This window comes from Triticum aestivum, chromosome 3B (genome assembly GCF_018294505.1).
Source record: "Triticum aestivum cultivar Chinese Spring chromosome 3B, IWGSC CS RefSeq v2.1, whole genome shotgun sequence".
Taxonomy (NCBI): Eukaryota; Viridiplantae; Streptophyta; class Magnoliopsida; order Poales; family Poaceae; genus Triticum; species Triticum aestivum.
Genome location: NC_057801.1, coordinates 2,299,630 through 2,319,596, shown reverse-complemented (window position 1 = coordinate 2,319,596; position 19,967 = coordinate 2,299,630). Strand labels below are relative to the sequence as shown.

The 19,967-nt window shown below is 47.1% G+C and overlaps 2 protein-coding genes across 3 annotated transcripts; both read left to right on the top strand.

Annotated features, from left to right (window-relative positions):
- Positions 1-5,195: 5,195 nt before the first annotated feature.
- On the top strand, positions 5,196-7,117 carry LOC123064208 (uncharacterized). The gene is made up of 3 exons (XM_044487736.1): positions 5,196-5,381; positions 5,684-5,986; positions 6,063-7,117. Exons 1-3 carry the CDS (start codon positions 5,355-5,357, stop codon positions 6,846-6,848), a joined length of 1,116 nt encoding a protein of 371 aa, XP_044343671.1. The 5' UTR covers positions 5,196-5,354; the 3' UTR covers positions 6,849-7,117.
- A 3,910-nt stretch (positions 7,118-11,027) lies between these two features.
- LOC123064207 (transcription factor bHLH162) lies at positions 11,028-14,142 on the top strand. 2 transcript variants are annotated; one of them, XM_044487735.1, is made up of 3 exons: positions 11,028-11,349; positions 12,860-13,252; positions 13,818-14,142. In XM_044487735.1, the coding sequence occupies exons 1-3, from the start codon at positions 11,176-11,178 to the stop codon at positions 13,881-13,883; spliced, it is 633 nt and encodes a 210-aa protein (XP_044343670.1). In that variant the 5' UTR covers positions 11,028-11,175; the 3' UTR covers positions 13,884-14,142. The 2 variants fall into 2 exon arrangements, with proteins under 2 accessions (XP_044343670.1, XP_044343669.1); XM_044487734.1 differs by lacking the exon at positions 13,818-14,142 and having other exon boundaries at positions 12,860-13,638.
- Positions 14,143-19,967: the final 5,825 nt, after the last annotated feature.

The window sequence follows — 19,967 nt, the reverse complement described above, 5'->3', positions numbered from 1 at the left end:
CATCTCTTTCGCTTTGGGTCTTTCACGATAAGGGACGGGTCGGAGGTTCGTTTCTGGGAAGACATCTGGCTAGGCAATGCTAGTCTTCGAGAACAATATCCAGCCCTGTACAACATTGCTCGCGAAAAGAATAATACTATTGCGCAAGTGCTCAGTTCATCCCCACCCAATATTTCGTTTAGGCGGGATTTGATTGGCCCCCGACTTATGTCATGGCACAATCTTTTATCCTGTTTGGATTCGATTAATATTAGACAAGGCCGGGATGTGTTTCACTGGAACCTTACTACATCAGGGTCATTCACAGTAGACTCTATGTACCGTGCACTCATGCATTCTGAGGTACCGGTGAGTAACAATAAGAAAATCTGGAAGTCGAAGATTCCACTAAAAGTTAAAATCCTCATGTGGTATCTTCGTAGGGGAGTTGTTCTAACCAAAGACAACCTCGCACGACGCAACTGGCTAGGGAGTAAGAAGTGTTGTTTTTTACTCATGAGGAGACAATCAAACACCTCTTTTTCCAATGCAAGTTTGCACGTACTACATGGTCAATCATCCAAATAGCGTCAAATTTGTATCCGCCCACAAGTGTCGCCAATATTTTGGTCACTGGTTGGACGGTATTCCAAATAAATTCAAAACGCTAATACGGGTGGGAGCATACGCCTTACTATGGTCGCTTTGGCTATGTAGAAATGATTTGGTTTTCAATGATAAAAATGATTCTCCTTTGCAGGTTATTTTTTGTTGTACGCACTCGCTTCGTACGTGGTCTACACTACAACAAGTGGAGTACCAACCGATGTTCAAGGCGGTGTGTACGTGGTTGGAGCAGGTGGCTACGGTGGTTTTTACCCAACATGGGTGGCAGCATGATCTCCGGATCGGTCCACCATCCCTTGCGACATAGGCATAGTGTCGGTCTATAGGACTCTATTGTCGCCGATTTGTCGTTTTTTCATTCATTTTGTCAGACTCTCCGTGTTGGGTTGTGTGCATCCTAGTTATGCAGAGGCCGGGTGTTACTCATAATGTTTTGTATCCGCTTGATGCTACATTTCGAGATAATAAAAACGCCTTTTATCGAAAAAAAAACCAATACAACAACCGCCGCTGATGAAGAGAAGCGTAGAACGAAAGACCCCAATCAGTAGACACACGAACGCAGATTGGATCCAAGCGGATCCATCAAAGACAAACGCTGACCAAATCTCACGAGATTCGCCGGAGACACACCTCCACACGCCCTTCGGCGATACTATAAGCGCCCCTGTGACGGGGGCCATGTGTGGAGAACCTTATTGCATCTTCAAGGAGCCGACGCCGCGTCGTCTTCTTGAATAGGATACAAACTTTAACAAAACTCAAAAAAAACACCTAATAATGGAGCCCTCCTGCTGGCAAGGTCCGAGATCCACTGCGTCCACATGGTCCTAATTAAGACTACATGAGCGCGAGGTAGACCAGCGCCGGCGCCGGTGAGAGGCTGGAGAAACCCTGTCTCTGGTCGCCATTGGTCGCACGAGCGAAGGGGTATGTCCATCTGTTTATTCGTCACTATTAAACTCTCGAAATAGGCTTTCGCCCCGCTATATAGATATAGCAACCACCCGATACAACATTCCGACCAACGCTCGGGCTAACAACACAAGCACGCCCAAAAGAAAATACAAGAGAAAATAAGAGAAAAATGCCAACAACGCCGGATCAACGAAAGCTACGGCACCCCACGACCGTTGCGCCCACCGAAGATAACCACCACACTCCAAACCAACGAGTTGCCGTGTACCAAGCACCACCTTCAAGAAGGAATGCGACGATGACGACACTGCTGCCCGGACGAATCCTAGGATTTCTCCCAGTACACAGAGGCTAGAGGGGGGAGAGGGTCACCCGACGCCCTTCAAGAAGGATGGCGGCGCCCGCAGGCGTCACTGCGTTGGTGCCGGCAAGACCCGACATGGATTTCTCCCGACCCCTCGCACCCGCTACCCAGGACCAACCTTCGGCTCCACCACACCCGCCTCCCACCAACATGCGCCAACACAGTCACGAGGACACCGCCGTCGTCTCACCACGACCAACGAAGCGAGGCCGACCGAATCCAAACCAGACACCCGTAGACAAGGACCGGCAGCACCGCAGCCATGAGGGAGGGAACAACCTCCACCGGCTTAGGCAGTAGCAGACCGGGCGTAGCAGCAGAGGCACACCAGACCAAATGTCCGGCCGGGCCCAGAACGGGCCCGTGAAGCTCCGCCGCCATGCTGCAGCAGTCGCGGCACAACAGCCGCCATCCCTGTCGCGAGGAGCTCACCAGAACCACCGGAGAACAACCCACCGCGGCCCCCCAGCAGGCCTGCCCCGACCCAGATCGGGCCCGTAGGGCCTAGATCTGGGCCAGCCAGGCGCCACCGACCGCCGCCAGCCATGGGCCGTCACCGCTGCCAAGGGGCAACGCCTCCGCACCGCCGCCGTCCAGATCCGCGCCGGAACGTCGGCGGCTGAAGGGCTCCGCCGCCAGGACCGGTCGCCTGAGCCGGGGTCCAGTGACGGGGGAAGAAGGGGGCCCGCCACAGCCAGACTGCGGGGCGCCGCGCGGGCAACGCCCTGCCGTGGCCGCCAGCGGCAGCGGCGAGGGAGAAGGGGGGCGGCGACTCGCAGGGAGGGGGAGGAGTGGGGAACCGCCCCGGTCGCCTCGCTCGGGGAGGGCGATGCGGGGGGCACGCGGGAAGGGGGGGGGGGGGGGGGGGCGTTGATTGCTTTTTGTCACCAGCACGTAACTCTCTTCAGTATTAAACATAGATGGAAGATAGGACATGATGAATGTAGAAGAAATAAAAGTATCAATCAAATGTAGCATAGACCAATTATTTTTGGACAAATATGACAGCCATAAAAGCGTTATGTATCCCAAGCGACATGGAGACTTTATAAAAAACTGACAACATTATTGTGAGACCTCAAGAAATTATTATTTTTATGAGAAAACTTTTGTTCTATATATCTTCAATCATGTTAGTACAACGAACACCAGAAATAATAAAAAATACACCCAAATCCGTAGACGACCTAGCGACGACTACAAGCACCGAAGCCAAAAATTTCTTGCTTATTTCTAGCCACAAATCTGTCCTTTTTTTACATATATATTTTAAACGCATCTATATGTAATTCTATGAGATTTTTAGACATCCTTTTAGATCCGTTTCACAAAAATACCACTACACCATGGTGCTCGGGGAGCCAAATTGCCACTCCCATGATTACAGACTACATTCCTTGAAATTGTCTGTCACTAGTACATATCTTGCGTTGTTGGAATAATCATTTGTACACAACAAATGTATATGCATCCAAGTGCATCCCTACCGGACATACTTTTGGTTTCGAGCATACCATGGACCGCTGTGGATGGATGTAGCGTTGTCGCCAGCGGTGTGTTCGTTTGCACAGCTGTGCGTCTGCCTCTTGTGCTTTGTGTATAGCTTAAAAGCCATTGCCTGTCTCATGGAGCTGGACTGTGGCTGGATTGGTACGTGAGGGAGAAGGCCCTAGAGATTGTTTGTTACACATGTCGGCATGGCATATGTCCACCCATCTGTGCCATGCATCGGGCCAATAGCTAGCTAGATTCGACAAGAGATAGATCCGGTTTTCGTTCTCCGTTTGGCGCCATGCACGCATGCACACGTGGACCACACATTCCTGGGGTGGATGGTTTATGGATGTGATAAACCATTCATTATTTGCATATTGTTCATATTGGCGAAATGCATGCCGGCATTTTATGTATATATGCCAGGAATAATAATAATGCCCGCACGCGCACGATAGAACCGTAGGGCTTGACGCGACGTATGCGGAGGAAGATAGAGAGGGTGTTTGTTTGTATTCGTGTGAGATAGAGAGAGGTCTGAGATGGGCTGAAGCTGATGTGGCGAACATGTCCGAACTGCCCAATTTCTTTCCCACATACGTAATACTTATGAGGCAGGTTCGGGAAAGTCCAGACTGTCCGAGTATACACGAGGCAAGTTTGTTAAGGCCCATGGACCTAGCGTTTTTGGGTCCGAATAAGGTCCTGATTGTCCTCCTGAAAATATGAAAAATGTTTGAAGAGTGCCCTTGAAGATGCTATAGTGCCAACACGCGCATAGTATAGTCATATACTCCCTCCGTCCTAAAATAAGTCACTTAATTTTGTACTAACTTTAGTATCGCTTATTTTGGGACAAAGGGAGTATGTCGGTGGGGTATAGACATGAGCAATGGAAGCTTAGCTCGATAGCCCGACATCCACGTTGGGTTGTGTTGGGCTTGGGCTCTAAATTTTAACCGAAGTTTAGAATTGACAAATACTATGAACCCGAATGAAAGGAAATACATACATACATACACATATACACACACGAAGCGTGTGAGGAGAGATGTTTCTACTAGCTGCGTGAAGGCAGACATGAAGGTATACGACATGGAGAGACGGACAAATAAGCTAATGATGTCGGTGTCAGCGAGGCTTCTCCATGGAGATATACGTGCGTCATGCACGCACACGTCATGCGTGATATCAAGCTCGATCGCTCGATGGATCTAGACAGACACAGAGAGAGACCTGGTTGGCACAATTCTGTCATCGATCGCCAGAAGCAATCAGAGGCAGCTAGCCGATCAATCTCGGCGATCGTGCATGCGTACATCAGCCTTGCTCGCGTCACCCGCGTGACGCATGCATGCGGTCGATGAGCTGAGCTCTCCTTGTTCGTATCTTTTTCTTAGAGGTAATAGCACGTCAGGTACCCTAACTTGCACCCAATGTGATGATCTAGTCCCAAATTTGCAAAACTAGACCAAGCCATACCCCAACTTGCACCTAATGTGATGTTTTAGTCCCAGGCCAATGAGAACTCGCCAATTAGCTGGGCCGGTCAGCGCGTGCAGTTTTGCACAAAACCCCCTGCCGTTTGCCTAAATCAACCCGCTTGCCTGGAACCTGCCTGGGTGTGTTTGGTTAGTGACCTGGGATTTTTCTGCCTGGTGAAGTTGCCTGGGTACGCTGCCTGGCTCCAGGCGTAGCAAATCGGACGTCTGGCCCTCTCCCCAACCTGCCTGGGCAAGATGGCCCCACTTATAATTTACTATACCCCGTAATATATGGGCAAAGCACTTTCCCCTCCACCTTCACTCACGTTTCCCCTCCCCATAGCTCACAATCTTCTCTCTCTCTCTCTCTGGGATTGTTCTTGAGAGAAGGGGAGAAGGAATTGCATGGGAAATTGATTATTGGCTTTGCTTCTTCTTTCCCCCAACAATATTTCTAGTTCCTAGTCAGATCTGGTGAAATCGTGAAGATGAGACTGCAATTTTTACCCTATCATGTGTGCCACGATTTGCTGCCCCCTTCTCTGTTTATTTGTTCTTGTGATTAGAACTTGCTAGCATGAACGCATCTTGTGCTTCTTTTCATTTGGCTTCTTTTTTTTACTTGATTGGAAGCTACAACCTTCCAGATCTGAAGAAACCTCTTACTAGAGTAATAATCTAGCAGTACTTTGCATATATGTGTGCACGCATGTAATCTTAAATCTAGCATAGAACAATCTCTCTATTATTGGTTCTACTGACTACATATATGTACATCTCACTTGTTTCTTATACATTTATTTCATTTAATATTCAGATGTATACGGAATCTGTCCATTATGTTATCAAGAAACGACGGACGTTAGGTGTTCTAGCTGTAATGTTGGCCATTGTCCGATGGCGTCGTCGACGTAGACATTACAGTCTTAGAATGTCTCGAAGAAAGTATGGGCCATTGGTTGATAGAGATCTGGAGAGGCAAAAAAAGTTGAATGACCTGTACAATTCGACCGATAAAAATTGCATCAGTCAGCTCCAGACGACGGGGCCGCTGCGCAGTGGGTTTGATGATGTGAACAAACAAGTGATGCTCTCCCAATCTACTCTAGATGGCTTATCGGTAATTATCTCATACAAATTATCTATTTGTCGAGTGTTCAACTACTGATGTGGAACTAACAATAAAATTCATGTAGGCCAATGATCGTGGAATTCTCTCTAAACCGATTCAGTTCTACGACAAGTTGAAGGAATTATTTAGTGGCTCGTCGGCAGATGGCTCTTTTATGCAAGACCCTTTCTCTGCAGCTGAAACTGACAATGATGATAAGGTAAAAGATGACATGATGAATGATATGTCCACCTTTGTTGAAGCGAAGGGTCCAACAGGTCATGACTCGGATAAATTAGATACAGATAGTGATGATTGTGAAGCGGTGGCTGCTCTTGCTGCAACTGATAGTCAAGTTTCCTCGTCCAATGTTGCGGCTCTAAAGCCTAACAAGAAAAGTTTCAAAAAAAGTGCAAAGCCAAATACTCTGCCACCACCACAAAATGATAAAGCTAAAAGGTCAAAGCCAAGATCATCTCAAGCATCACAAGATGACACTAATATGGATGTGCTGCTCACAAGTACTTTGATGGGCATACGAGAAACCCTTGCAAGTCCAGTACAGACGGTAGCCCCAAAGGACCCGAATGCTCCTTTATGGGACATGCTCAAGAAGATTCCGTTGCCACCTGATGAGAGGATGTCGGTCGGGATGCATCTATGCAAGCCAGAATTTGCAGTCCATCGAGGTTTTCTTGTCAGCATGGGTCAAGAATACCTGGAGCGTTGGGTGTATACATACTTATCTTATCTGACAATTATCCTGCTGGCAAACGTGTCGGCGATGATCTTGTTGGTAACCTTGGAAACAAAGATCCTGCTAGTAACCTTAGCGATGATCCTGTTGTTAACTCTACCCCTTTCTGAGTAAGATTGATTGGTGGTCTACCATATTGTTGGATCCTTTTGGTTGCAAAACACTAGTTTCTAAGTAGTCAATGACTAGCTTTTGGCTATGCACAACTGATGTCTAAGTAATGGCTGATGGTGGTATTATTTTGCTACAGCCTTCTGCTTAGTTTCCAAGTAGTATCAGCATGCATGATATGATTATTAGATGCTAATGTGAAAGCTGTGTTGCTTTCTGACTTGGATAAGTTTCTAGGTAGTATCAGGATGAATACATAATTAGACTTCTGGTTATGTTAATCCCATAAGGATAATTTGTGTATCTCTTGCATTCCAGATGTGCTGGACAATGAGTATTAATCAAATGTAATGCACTGTGGTTATTCAACAGCAATGTTGCTGTGTATCGTCAGAGTTATAAAATCATTTGCCTTCAGTGTTATGCTTATGAAACTTCATATTATTATTACTTTTTGCTTATCAAATTATTTGGCTCTGTTATGCTTTTGAAAAGTCCGACCATATTTATTTATATTTATATTTAGCATATGCATATCGGTGATCTCCAATCCCAGGCAATATAGCAACCAAACACTGCCTGGGCCATTTATCCACACAGGCACGTTCCCAGGTCAGTAACCAAACGCAGCCTAGAAACATGGTCGTTCTTGGCCAGGCATTTTTTGCTGAGATGTCCAGGCAACTCCCAGGCAGCTATTTTGCCCAGGCAAACTAGTGAGGACACGATCCAAACACACCCTTAATTCAGGTGTGTGTGTGTGTGTGTGGGGGGGGGGGGGGGGGGGGGGGGGGGGTTGAGTGCGGGTTGAATCAGGCAAACGGCGGGGGGTTTTGTGCAAAACTGCACGCGCTGACCGGCCCAGCCACTTGGCAGCCAATTGGCGAGTCCTCATTGGCCTGGGACTAAAACATCACATTGGATGTAAGTTGAGGTATGCCTTGGTCTAGTTTTGCAAGTTTGGGATTAGATCATCACATTGGATGCAAGTTAGGGTACCTGGAGTGGTATTACCTCTTTTTCTTAGGTCAACAAATAATCAATCCACACGAGTAGACATACGTGTGTCCATTCAGCACGGCCAAGGCCATCATTACTCACGACTCGTAAACAGCAACAGCACAGCGGCAACAGCTTAGGTCAGTGTCTCAAATTTTATTTTCATTAGAGCATCTCCAGCCGCTTCGGCCCACCAGGGATTGAAATAGCGCTGCCCGAGGCGAACCGGCGATCTGGCGTGGGGCCGATCGGGTTCGAAGCCACCGCCCCCAGGTCGTCCCCCGGACACCGTTTCAAAAAAATAAAATCGGCCAAACATGACACAAAATCGTTCAAACTAAGCGATTTAATTGATATTTTTACAAAAACTTAAAAGCATAAATTAAAAACACAAACTAAAAACGACGACTACGCCTAACACTACCCGCCGCCGCCTCCAGCCTTCTACATGCCGAGGAGCCTGTAGAACGGGTGTAGTCGCCGCCGCCGCCGTCGTCATCGTCGCCGCAGTGCTGGGTGCCGCCGCCGTCCCTGCTGCACCCCTGACCAGCGTCGCCGATGCGCGGGGGGGGGGGGGGGGGGGGATGGACGGCGCGGGCGCCTCCTCGTCATCGTTGTCGAGGATGACGCCGCCATTCTCCTCGCGTCCGCGGCGCCAAGTGGCGATCTCCTCGAAGGCGCGGCGCTGGCCCTCCATTTGCTCGCAGACGTAGTCCGCCTTCGCCCACTTGAGGGCGGTCTTGTCGTCGGCGGCCATGGCCTCGTGCTCCTTCTTCACGGGGAGCAAACCCGGCTCAGTCTTCGGCCTGACGAGGCCGGAAGAAGAAGGAGAGGGGTGGCCACCCTCGTTGATGACGCCCAAGTGGAGTCTCCTGCGGCTCCGGCTTGACGGGGCAGAGCGCCGGCATACCGAACGAAAGAGAGCCATAACCCGATGACGAGGAGGTCGCCTTCTCCATTCGCCGCGGCGTCCATGAGCTACCACGGCGTCGGGAGAAGGAGGGGGGCGCTGGGTACTCCAAGCGCGGCATGTTGCCAGCCTCGATGTGCTCGAGGACGGCTCCGAGGGTGCGGCCGGGGACGCCCAACCATTGGAGCCGTCCCTCAGAGTTGAGGCGGCCGCGGGGCTCGACGCCGTTGGTGGAGGCGATCTGCTCCTCGTGGCGCTGCTCGAAGTACGACGTCCACAGCGTGTTGCTGTCGGGGGCGTACCTCAGCTGGTTCTGCTGCGGCTTCGGCAGCGAGGACCAGATGCGCGCGATTTCGGCGCGCCAAGCAGCTCCGGTTGGCCCGGGCGGCACCGGGACGCCGGCGGCTCTGAGCCTCCAGGTACCCGGCACCCGCATGTCCGAGGGCGCTGGGTAGTCGGCCTCGTAGAGGAGGCATGCCTCGTCCTCGTGCAGATGGCGGTGTCCAAAGACGTCCGCGGCCGCACGGTCGCCTGGGAAGCGCCCGACCATTGTCGTCGGCGGGAGAGAGTGGAAGAGAGTGGCGTCGGCGGCGAGAGGTGAAGAGAAGGGCGTCGATGGCGACAGTGTGTGCGTTCACCGGCGAGGGGGCGGGTTTTATAGCCATGGAAGGGCGGTGGGAGGGCTGCCGCCGTGTGCTGTGTGGCGGGAGCGGGGGGGACGCGCGTCACCGCGCCTTCACATCGCCGCCCGTGAGGGATCAACGGAAGGCTGACCGGCGCTGCAGCGCGGCAGCCTTGGCATTTATTCCCGCGGGAACCGAGGCGATGAGGACGACAAAGGTGGCGAGTCGCTGACTTGGTGGGACCACTTCTTTTCGCGCCAAAAACGTTTTCCGCGGCGTCCCACAGCGCGCCGGATTCGGCATGGGTCCGCCGGCGCCAAATTCAGCCCTAACCTGCGAAAATTGGGCTTCTGGGGACGCGACTAGGCCGAATTTTTGGCACCGGCGACGAAAAAGGGCCTTGGGGGTGGGGGGATGTTGGGGCCCGCGGCTGGAGATGCTGTTATGTTTTTCTCTCCTTCCACTCTTCTTGCTCCGCCACTTGTGCCTCCCCGCTTGCTTCGTTGTTGCCGAAGTCGGTGACGCGCTGCGTCAAGGATGGGGAAGCGGCGATGCGGTGGGCTCGGGATGTGGAGGCGTGGAGCGGCGATGACGCTAGAGGCGGGCCGAGAAGGGGCGGCAGAGGAACTGCAGGAGGCACCGGCATTGCAACATCTCCCGGATGGCGAGATGGAGGCCGCCAACTAGAGTTGTTTGTTTTTGTTGCTTCAACCACCAAAAAGATGTTCTGAGGACCTATGGAGGGCCCCTTGCTGCAAGACCTAGGAATTTGTCGGGCTGGGCTACGATAAGCCCGACCCTAACGATCCGGGCCCAACCTAGCCTAGCCACAAAACTGTACTATTATGTATTTTAAGACATATTTCATATTATAAGGATTATTGTGGGGGTGTACACACACATACACACACCCACACACACACACACACACCGTTATAACTACATTCATTTTCAAAAACTATATTCAGGGACATTTCGAGCTTCCGGCGGCCAGTCTGTCGGGCTTTGGGTTCGAGCCATCAGGCCCATGCCAAGGGCTATTTGCTGGTGTTGCTCTTACTGTCGCATTTTTCGAATCTATGACAAGAGGGACCCAGCGGCTACAAAGGAAACCTTGCCCAACCAAATATAATTCACCACCGATTTGGTGTGGTGTTAAATTAAGTTTTGGTTGTGAATCAAAGTACCCGTCGATATTTCCCTAAAATAATAATAATAATAGCCGTGGATATTTCTTGGTGCTCCCTATCTCACGTGCATGTGTACTCACAAGTGCATCCACATATATTTCATAACATGTACTCCCTCCGTTCCTAAATATAAGTCTTTGTAGAGATTGCACTATGAACCACATACGGATATATATAGATGCATTTTGAGTGTAGATTCACCCATTTTGCTCCGTATGTAGTCCATAGCGAAATCTCTACAAAGACTTACATTTAGGAACGGAGGAAGTACTTATATTTTAATACTCTAGAGTGTTCGTTTGCGGTGTCCACACATATATCTAGCTACTTAGGCATATTTTCCACATCCTGGCCTCCCCTTATCCGCGGGCGCGCACACACAGCACCCATCTGTCCGCCTCCCATTTAAGCCACGCAACTCCAGTCCTCCTACTAGCTCTCATCCCTTGGAATTCTTCTTCTCCTACCTCCATCTGGCTGCTCCATGAAAAACAAAACACTCACTCCTGCTAGCTAGCAGCTGCCTTCTTGTGTTCATAAACCCTCACTCCTCCTCCTCACCCATCTCCCCCTCTGTCCTTCTGGTTGCATTTCGACCATCGGTCGAGATGGAGATGCAGGCGAAGGCGGCGAGGGGCGGGAAGAGGAGCAGGACGAGCGGCGGCACGACGGCGACGAGGGTAGTGCAGAGGAAGGAGGCAGAGAGGGAGAGGAGGCAGCACATGAAGGCCCTCTGCGCCAAGCTTACCTCCCTCATCCCAAAAGAACACTTCTCCAACCCTGTAAGACCACAGAACAGTACTCCATATGTTGTACAATTTGTTACCCTTTTAGCTGAATGGGACACTTTGTTAGCTGCTTCTCTGGCCTAGAAAAAGGAACAAGATGAGCACGTTTAGTTATTCTGAAATCTTCTAGTCAGAAGGGTTTATTGTGTGTATATATGGACATTTATTTCACTCTACCCAATTCAGTATCCAGTAGATCCTATAGTAATTAAGTATATAGCCCTTCTCATCACGTGAAATATCGTAATCAACGGGCCAAGGCAATTGAGTTCTACGTACGGCCGGGCATTTAATTTTGTTGGAATGTGTTGCTTTCCTCATGAACTATGACGTAGGAACGTACAACCTATTAACTTTGTAAACATTATTTTTTTTCCTGTTGAGATGGACAACCGAATCTAGCCAATTGGTACAATCATGCTATGGACCTCACGTCCAGGTGTACAAAATAGTTGTAGTATTGAAACATAGAAATTCCTAAAGTTCACCTCGATATATTTTTCCGGCGTACTCTGAATATACAGCCCCAAGTTCCCAGGAGATATCCAAGACAGTATCATGTTTGAAATGCATATTTTTTTTTGTTCCGAGCTTGTAAGAATCATTTTGTTCATCTCTCAAAAACTGAGCTCGGAATTCGGATATCCATAAATATATAAGAGAATACATATAAGGCTTTGTTAATTTTTGCCTCCATTGGACGTACGAGGTCTTATGTGGCTTTTCACGCAAATATTTCTTACCTATTAATAATATTCGCTCCATCCCATATTGGTTGTCACTGAAATGGATGTATCTATGTCGAGATACATCCGTTTCAATGACAAACTAATATGTGACGGAGGGAAAGTAAATTAACTAAAGTCAAGCTAACAATAAATTGTTGTAGTACAAATCTGAGAAGATTTCAAATTACTTAAGAGGACAAATATCTCACTCGTTGCAATTACTATCAGGGTGACAAATGGAACTGAAGGATGGGCCGTACTAGACAGCTAGAAATAGGACAAAACATCACGTAGCAAGTACAACTCCGTTGCAGATATTAAGAAGTTTTCTGAGGAATAGAAGAACTAATCCGGGATTAAGAACCAACTATGGATGAAGCATTGATTAAAAAAAATAAGGATGCACATTTGACGAAAATATCATACAGCAAGAGATTCTCAACTGTTAAGGAAGCATGAATTGTAGGTACGTATGTGAAAACATTTGGGTGGCACACATAAACCATTAGCGTATCAAACTCTTTGTCAAGTAGAAACAAAAAGTCTAAAGATAATCCATGGTTAGTTTTACAAGAGATGATTTGATAATATTTCCAAACTCAGAAGATTATTATGTGTGGTCATGTGCATTCAGGATGCATAGATCCAGAAAATATAGTTCTTCCATTATCAAAATAAGATGACTTATCTTTGCAAAACAAATAAACGTCCTTTGATATCTTTGAAATTTTTTCTCATATTTTTCTAACACTGTTGAACTTTGAATGTGTATATAGGATACGATGACCCAGCTAAGCAGCCTGGATGAGGCTGCGTCATACATCAAGAAGCTCAAAGAGAGGGTGGACGAGCTGCAACATAGGAGGAACTCTGCACAAGCAATGGCTACCGCAAGAGGGGCTAGTGGTGCCTCAATGCCCACCATCACCCCTACCACGAGTGGTGGTGCAGGGTCACCAGAAGGAGAGAAACATTGGGAGGCATTGGCACCGGTGGTGGAGGTGCAACAACACGATGATACAAGCATGGATGTGGTGCTGGTATGCAGCAAAGAGAGGCCGATCATGCTCCACCAGGTGATCACCATCCTCGAGGAAGAAGGCGCCGAGGTCGTCAATGCCAATCACTCCATTGCTGGCCACAAAATCTTCTACACCATACACTCCCGGGTATGTACATATATAGGTATAGCCTTTCACATCTGCACAAGAAAATACAACCCATGTTGTAAAATATTAGGCACACATGAGTCCGAGTATACGTTTTGACCATAACTGTTTACTTTCTGTGTCCGTATCTATTAGAGGGATTCACGTTTGTTTCTAGTGTACCTACACATATTGAAGTAAACTAATGGCATATACACAAGTGAAAGACACAAAGGGAACATGAAAGTGATGCATATACACATACATGAAAAATATGGAACCGTAGATTCCTCTCTATGTAGGAAGAGATAAAATTGAGGAAAGCTAGATAAAGAGTTTGAAAATGACCTTAGATATACACATGTGCCACACACATTTTAATTCCTTTCTTTTTCTCTTCCCGGCCCTCCATCTGCTACAATTTAAGTCTTAAATTCAATCTACCGTGACTGGAAAAAGTCTTTAATTGTATGATTAAGAACTTCTTTCCATCTAAATATAAATATAATTTGGTACTACCTTTTCCATGAAGTTAACATGGGTTAATTAGTTGCGTCAATTAATTTCCTCTCTCTATCTTGTGCAGGCCTTCAGCTCGAGAATTGGCATAGATGTTTCAAGTGTTTCCGAAAGACTGAGAGCATTGGTATGATAGTAAATTTGTTTGTATAAAATATATATCCCATAACTATATATAAAGAGAAAATCCCGCATATGGTACATATGTCTAGTTATTAGCTAGAAGAACGGGATGGGAACACCCTTCAGTAGCTATATAACATCTTCTTCATGTTGTTTTCACAACATGATCAATGTATGGAAAAGGATGTTGACTGATCTGTGATTTTTCACTGACTTCTGGGCTGTCACGGCTTGTTGTTGGTTGCTGGAGTATTTTCAGAATAAGCTTATATTCATGTATTGCTCGATATTCTGGCTATGTGATTGCATGGTGCAGATGCTCAATATTATCCCCAACTTTCTCGAATGTAATTTACTTCTACTGTGTAGTCTGCTTAATTTTTTGCTCCGCTTAATCATCGCACATCTGGGAGCAAAAGAGGGTCAATACTGTAAGTTATTCTAGCATTAACTATATATACCATGCAGGAGTTGTTGTTTTTTCAGGCAACTATATACAATATATAGGGTAAGACGAAATTCATTATTTAGGGGAATGAACCTTGTTCCCACAACATCCAGACCTTGAGATTGAAAGTTAAGTTAATTAGTATCCTCTGGCGAAAGCAAACCTTGGCAAAACTGAAAAAAAATACAATATGTGGCCATGTGGGCGTCATGTGAAACAAATATATGTTGACTAAAGTATCAAACAAAGGAGTATGTCAAAAAATATGCTAACTAAAGTATCAAATAAAGGAGTATAATATACGGTAAGACCGAGAAAATATTAGAGAAAGGGATGGATGAAAGTGAGAGGCAGAGGTTTCTGCATCCATATGCATGTAAACATGCTGAATACTATTATGTGACGGCTTTTGGTTCTGGACCCATTCAATACTTCACTTTCTTCCTCGTCGTAAGAGAGTGGATGACTGGGGAGAGCCTGATGTGGTTGGCCGAAAGCTCACCAGGAAAGAACACGTCCGTTTGTTCATTTTATAAATTTAGCAATCGAAAATAACGTTTCTCTAAAAAGAAGACAAAGAAGTGAAGGTGATTGGTTGCTAGCTAATCGGCACTTTTGAGAATCACCACTTTCTTAAAAATTGTATCCACTTTGGTTTCTTATAACTTACTCGTGTCAAGCATGAAGCTCCAGTATTTGTTTAAATTCAGTGTGTAAAATTTGTTGGGTTATTTTTTTAGTGCCTTCGCCCATAAATATGTTGTTACAACTAGCTATACTAATGTTGCTCTCGCTGACTTCCGTCACACGAAAGGCATGACACATTACTCCACCGTCAACTAGCTATACCGTAATGTGCTGAAATATTATGAATCGACAACTCATATGATGTAGCAAGTCAAACCATCCGTGTATAAAATGGCGCGCGCGCACACACACACACACATACGTAGCGACATGTCAGTTGAACAATGGAATGTTACATTAGATAATCTATGCACGTGATAATTGCCAAATTAATTTGGCTCTTTTCCAGAAGCTCGTGGGCCAAGAATTAATGTCTCTGCTTGAGAACTTTTATAAATTCAGCACCACTGCTTGAGCAAATGGTGGCCTCTCCGGTGTTGAACTTGGCTATGTCTTGAGAGTGTGGGACTAATATTTAAGCCAGGCTCGAGGGGTATTTGGCAAATTATTTTGCTTGGTAGAAAGGGAAATAAGAAGTTACCATTTTTACCAGTGAATGGAAAAAACGAGTACCTGCAATGGTGGTAGGACATATGCATAATGCTCTGCAGAACTGCCTGTCTGCTGCATTGTAGGGACCTTGCTTTGCTTCACGGGCTGAAGGGCATGGGGGATGGGGCAGTACTGTATTTGGCAAATGGCGATATAGGTGGTGGCCTCCACACTCCCTACCCTACACCAGCTGCCCTGCTCCAGTGAATCCAGCAATTATCTGAATGGAGGCAAAGAGAAGATGATGATCAACTGTTCGTGCTGTACGTACACATGTGTTGCGGCCATGCATGGGGTGCACTGCGTCAACGTCCTGTCTGTGGTAGCATGCATGCGTGCCCTCATCTGCTTGTCTGATCGATGGGGCAAGTGAATGATTGTGATTTCTGAAGGCAATTTACTGAAAAGCCGAGCATATTGATATGTACGAGCAGAGACATGCATGTGGCTTTTCATATCAAATGCAAACATCAGGCAACAGTGTACATACAAATAGGTGATTCTCCAGTTGAATAGATGGAACGAAGGTGGTTAATGATGGAGATGGAGCTGTACCAATGGCGGCTTCCACATCCACATGGCCTACACATGGAATCCAAGGAAAAAAAGATACAGAGGCCTAAATGAGCAAGGCCCTATAGCTTTTGTGCTAGCTGTCTGTGGGGCCCGGCAGATAGCTGTGCTTTTTTTTCCTGGATGTATATATATTTGTAGAAAGTGATAGATTTGTTTTGCCAGAAAAACTTTTAATCTATTCATCAACTGTCAAGGTAGTCCAAAGAGAACCAGAAGTAAAAAAATACATCTAGATCCGTAGACCACCTACCAACGACTAGAAGCACTGAAGCGAGCCAAAGGCGCGCTGCCGTCATCGTCCCTCCCTCATCGGAACCGGGCAAACCATGTTGCAATAGACAGTAGTGAAGTCGTCATGCTAAGACCCATAGGACCAGCGCACCAGGACAGCAACCGTCGCTGATGAAAATGAAGGGTAGGAAATGTGTGCTTGATGTGCCAAACACTTCTAGTTGAAAGCAATCGAAGTGTTTGAAAGGGAAAAAATTTTGGAGGCTGGGAAATGGTGGCTTTGAGTTTGTACGTCATCTGGCGAGCCTCCAAATACATATATAAAACACTTCATTTGTATTACGATGACTGCAGATATTACTATGCTATAATTGCTTTTATCTAATGGAGCACACACATGGAGCAAAAAAAAACGTATGGCATGAACTAATTAATTGAGCACACACATGGAGCAATCAAGACTTTGCAAGTCTGTTTGTGTTCACAACTGAAAGTCTACGTGAAGAAGATAAAAGGAGATGTCGGGTGACATTTCAGACTTGACTTGACTTAGGCGTGTATTCATTCACACAAAGGAAAATAGAGAGACTCTCACGATTATGTACCTTCCTTGTAACTGTCCCTGTCTATGTATTTGTTTCCGTTGCTGAAACGCCTTAATCATCATTTGAACAGAAATAAGCAGCCAACCGGCAAGGATCCAACTGCCTACCGGACGGGCCACACTACGCATAATTTGATTTTGAGCATGGGCCTCACTAGGTGCACAGTGTATACGCTGTAGATGGATGTTGCATTGGTGGCTAGTCGTTGTGTCTGTTTGCACAGCTGTGACTGGCTTTTGTGCCTTTGTGTAAAGTATAAAAGCCCAGCCTGCCTGCATGCATGCGCACATCTATCCACTGGGCGCCTGTCTGTGTGGCTGGAATCGCACGTGAGAGACAAGGCCCTAGCTAGAGATTGTGTACACATGTGTGCACGATATGTGTCCGTCCACCCGTTGTCATCCGGCCACTTGCTTAGCGTCCACACATATGCTCTGCTTCCTTTGGAGCCATCCATATGCATTGACGAGGCATTCCATGGATTTGTGATACTCCAGTCGTTTATTGCACCATTTTTCCAAGTCAAGGACTAGTGCCCCAATGTGCACGGCAGCCATAGGGCCAACATACACAGGCTGATAGGGCATGCTGTGTACTCTGAGTCTTTGTATTCCCTCCGTTTGGAAATACTTGTCATCAAAATGGATAAAAAAAATGTATCTAGAGGTATTTTAGTTTTAGATACATTCGATTTTATCCGTTTTAATGAGAAGTATTTTCGGACGGAGGAAGTACTAATTAACAAACTAAGATGGCAGCGTCATGAAATATCATTATAAATGTTGTTTAACCATGCATACTACATATCGTTTGGCACTTCTATGCCATACATACATATTACATGCATGCGTGTGGCACGACATTGGATGGATGGATGGATGGACAGCACTGCACTGAAAGGGACATGTTACTGCTAGCTACGTGAAGACGGACACGGAGAGATGGACAAAAATAGTGTCGGCGTCAACAAGCTTCCTCCACGAAGCTCTGTTGTACATGCGTCATGCACGCAAACGTCATGCAGCGATGCATCAACATCGATCTATACTTACACGCGCACACAGAGACACCTGGCACGCTTCCTAGCTACTTATATGGACCGGTATGTACGGTCGATCGCCAGAAGAAATCAGAGGCAGCTAGCCGATGAATATTGGGGTTCACGCCCCGCGTACGTCAGCTTTGCACGCGTCACCGGCGTGACGCGTGCATGCGATGAAACAATGCAGCAGGGTGTCTCTCTCCCTCGTCGTCTCTCTTTCTCCGGCCAACAATTAATCGGTCCACGCTACTCGCTAGACTAATCTTGCTTGCACAAATTTTCCCGCAACCCACTGCACTGAGTAGATGCATGGATCGGGCTTAACTTCGTGTCCAATCAACACGTTCCAACCCATCATTACTCACAACTACGAGTAAACACCAATAGCAACAGCACAGCAGCAAACAGACGAGTAACATAAATGGTCCTCCTTCGTTGATGTGATTTGCAAGATAAGCCCAATAAAGTAGGAAGACGGGAGTAACAACTTACATCTCCGTTCATAGTCCCTCTCTGAGACTTTTTTTCTTTGCACAAGAGACACATCACCAAAAAACTTGGAGCAACTTTATAGGCATTGAGTTGAATACAACTAAGGAAAAATCCAAACAAAAAGCAAAATTACAAACCCATCCAAGCACTTTGCATAATAGCCCTTGGATACGAGAAGAAGATTGCAATGTGACCCACACTCATCAGCAAGGCTCCAACACTAGTCCGAGCTTGCCATAACCGATAATAGAATCACCGAGCACACCATTAAACCGAAACAGCTTGCAAACCACAGTTATGAAGCACATGACTGAGAAGCAGCATGTTGTCGAGGTCAGACGTACGTAACCCATCTCCGACACGGCAATGGACTCCAGTAGGTTGGAAATGAGCACACCTTGGCCTCGTCGACCGACGCCTCGACGGTTGTAGAATCAGGGAATAAAAGCCTCCAAAACCGCCAAATCACATTCCCCCACGAGCTTATTTAAAGAGCTAGCTGTAGATCCACCACCACCCGCCTCCTTCCTCTATAGAATTCATGCTTGGATTGCAAGGACACGACATCACGCCAGACAACACACATGCAAAACACCATTTATCGCTAATGTATACATGACAACCCAGGGACCTTCTCCCCCCTCTACTAAGACGAACACTAGCGCCGACAAAGAGATTGGATTGGGCCGGGCAGATGTTGCAAGGGACTATCAAAACTGAGTAGTGGAGAAATAAGGGTGATAGAGAAAGGATAAGGTTTGGCCATTCTGGTACTTTCTGACACTTGAGAGAGCTCCCATAGGCCAAATGACGGAATGTGGGACCCGCCTGTAACTCCCCCCATTTTATTTTATTAATTTTCTCTCCGTCCTCTCTTGATCCACCATTTGAGTCGTCGCGCTTGCCTCGTTGTAGGACTCAAGAAGGCACTGGGTTGAGGATGTGGAGGCGGTGATGCCTGGTTGGGATGTGGAGGAGTCAAGCGGTGACGCTATGGGACGCGGGGCGATGAAGCGCAACAGAGGAACTGTGGCGGGCTACACCGTTGAAACATCCCCAAGCATGAAGAGGCCATGACAGCCAGGCAAGCATGGGACATTGGTGAACGGATATGGATGACCAGGACACTGCGGGGTGGAGAGCAAATGAAACTTCGTTTACGTCAGTGTAGGGTCCAATTCTAGGGTTATGAGTGGCTATTGAATATTTAGAATTATTATTATGTGGTATATAAATACATCATTTTAACACTCCTCCTCCAACCACCTCCCAGAATTCTTCATCCCCTACCTCTTGCTGCTCCATGAAAAACAAAACACCCTCTCCAGCTAGCTAACAGTTGGCTCTTGTGGTCATACACTCAGTCTGGTTGCATTTCGACCTAGACCACCAGACCAGCCGGCTGCAGGCGCAACCTTGTGCGCGAGTTCTTGTGCAACTCCTTGCGCGCAAGAGTTCGAG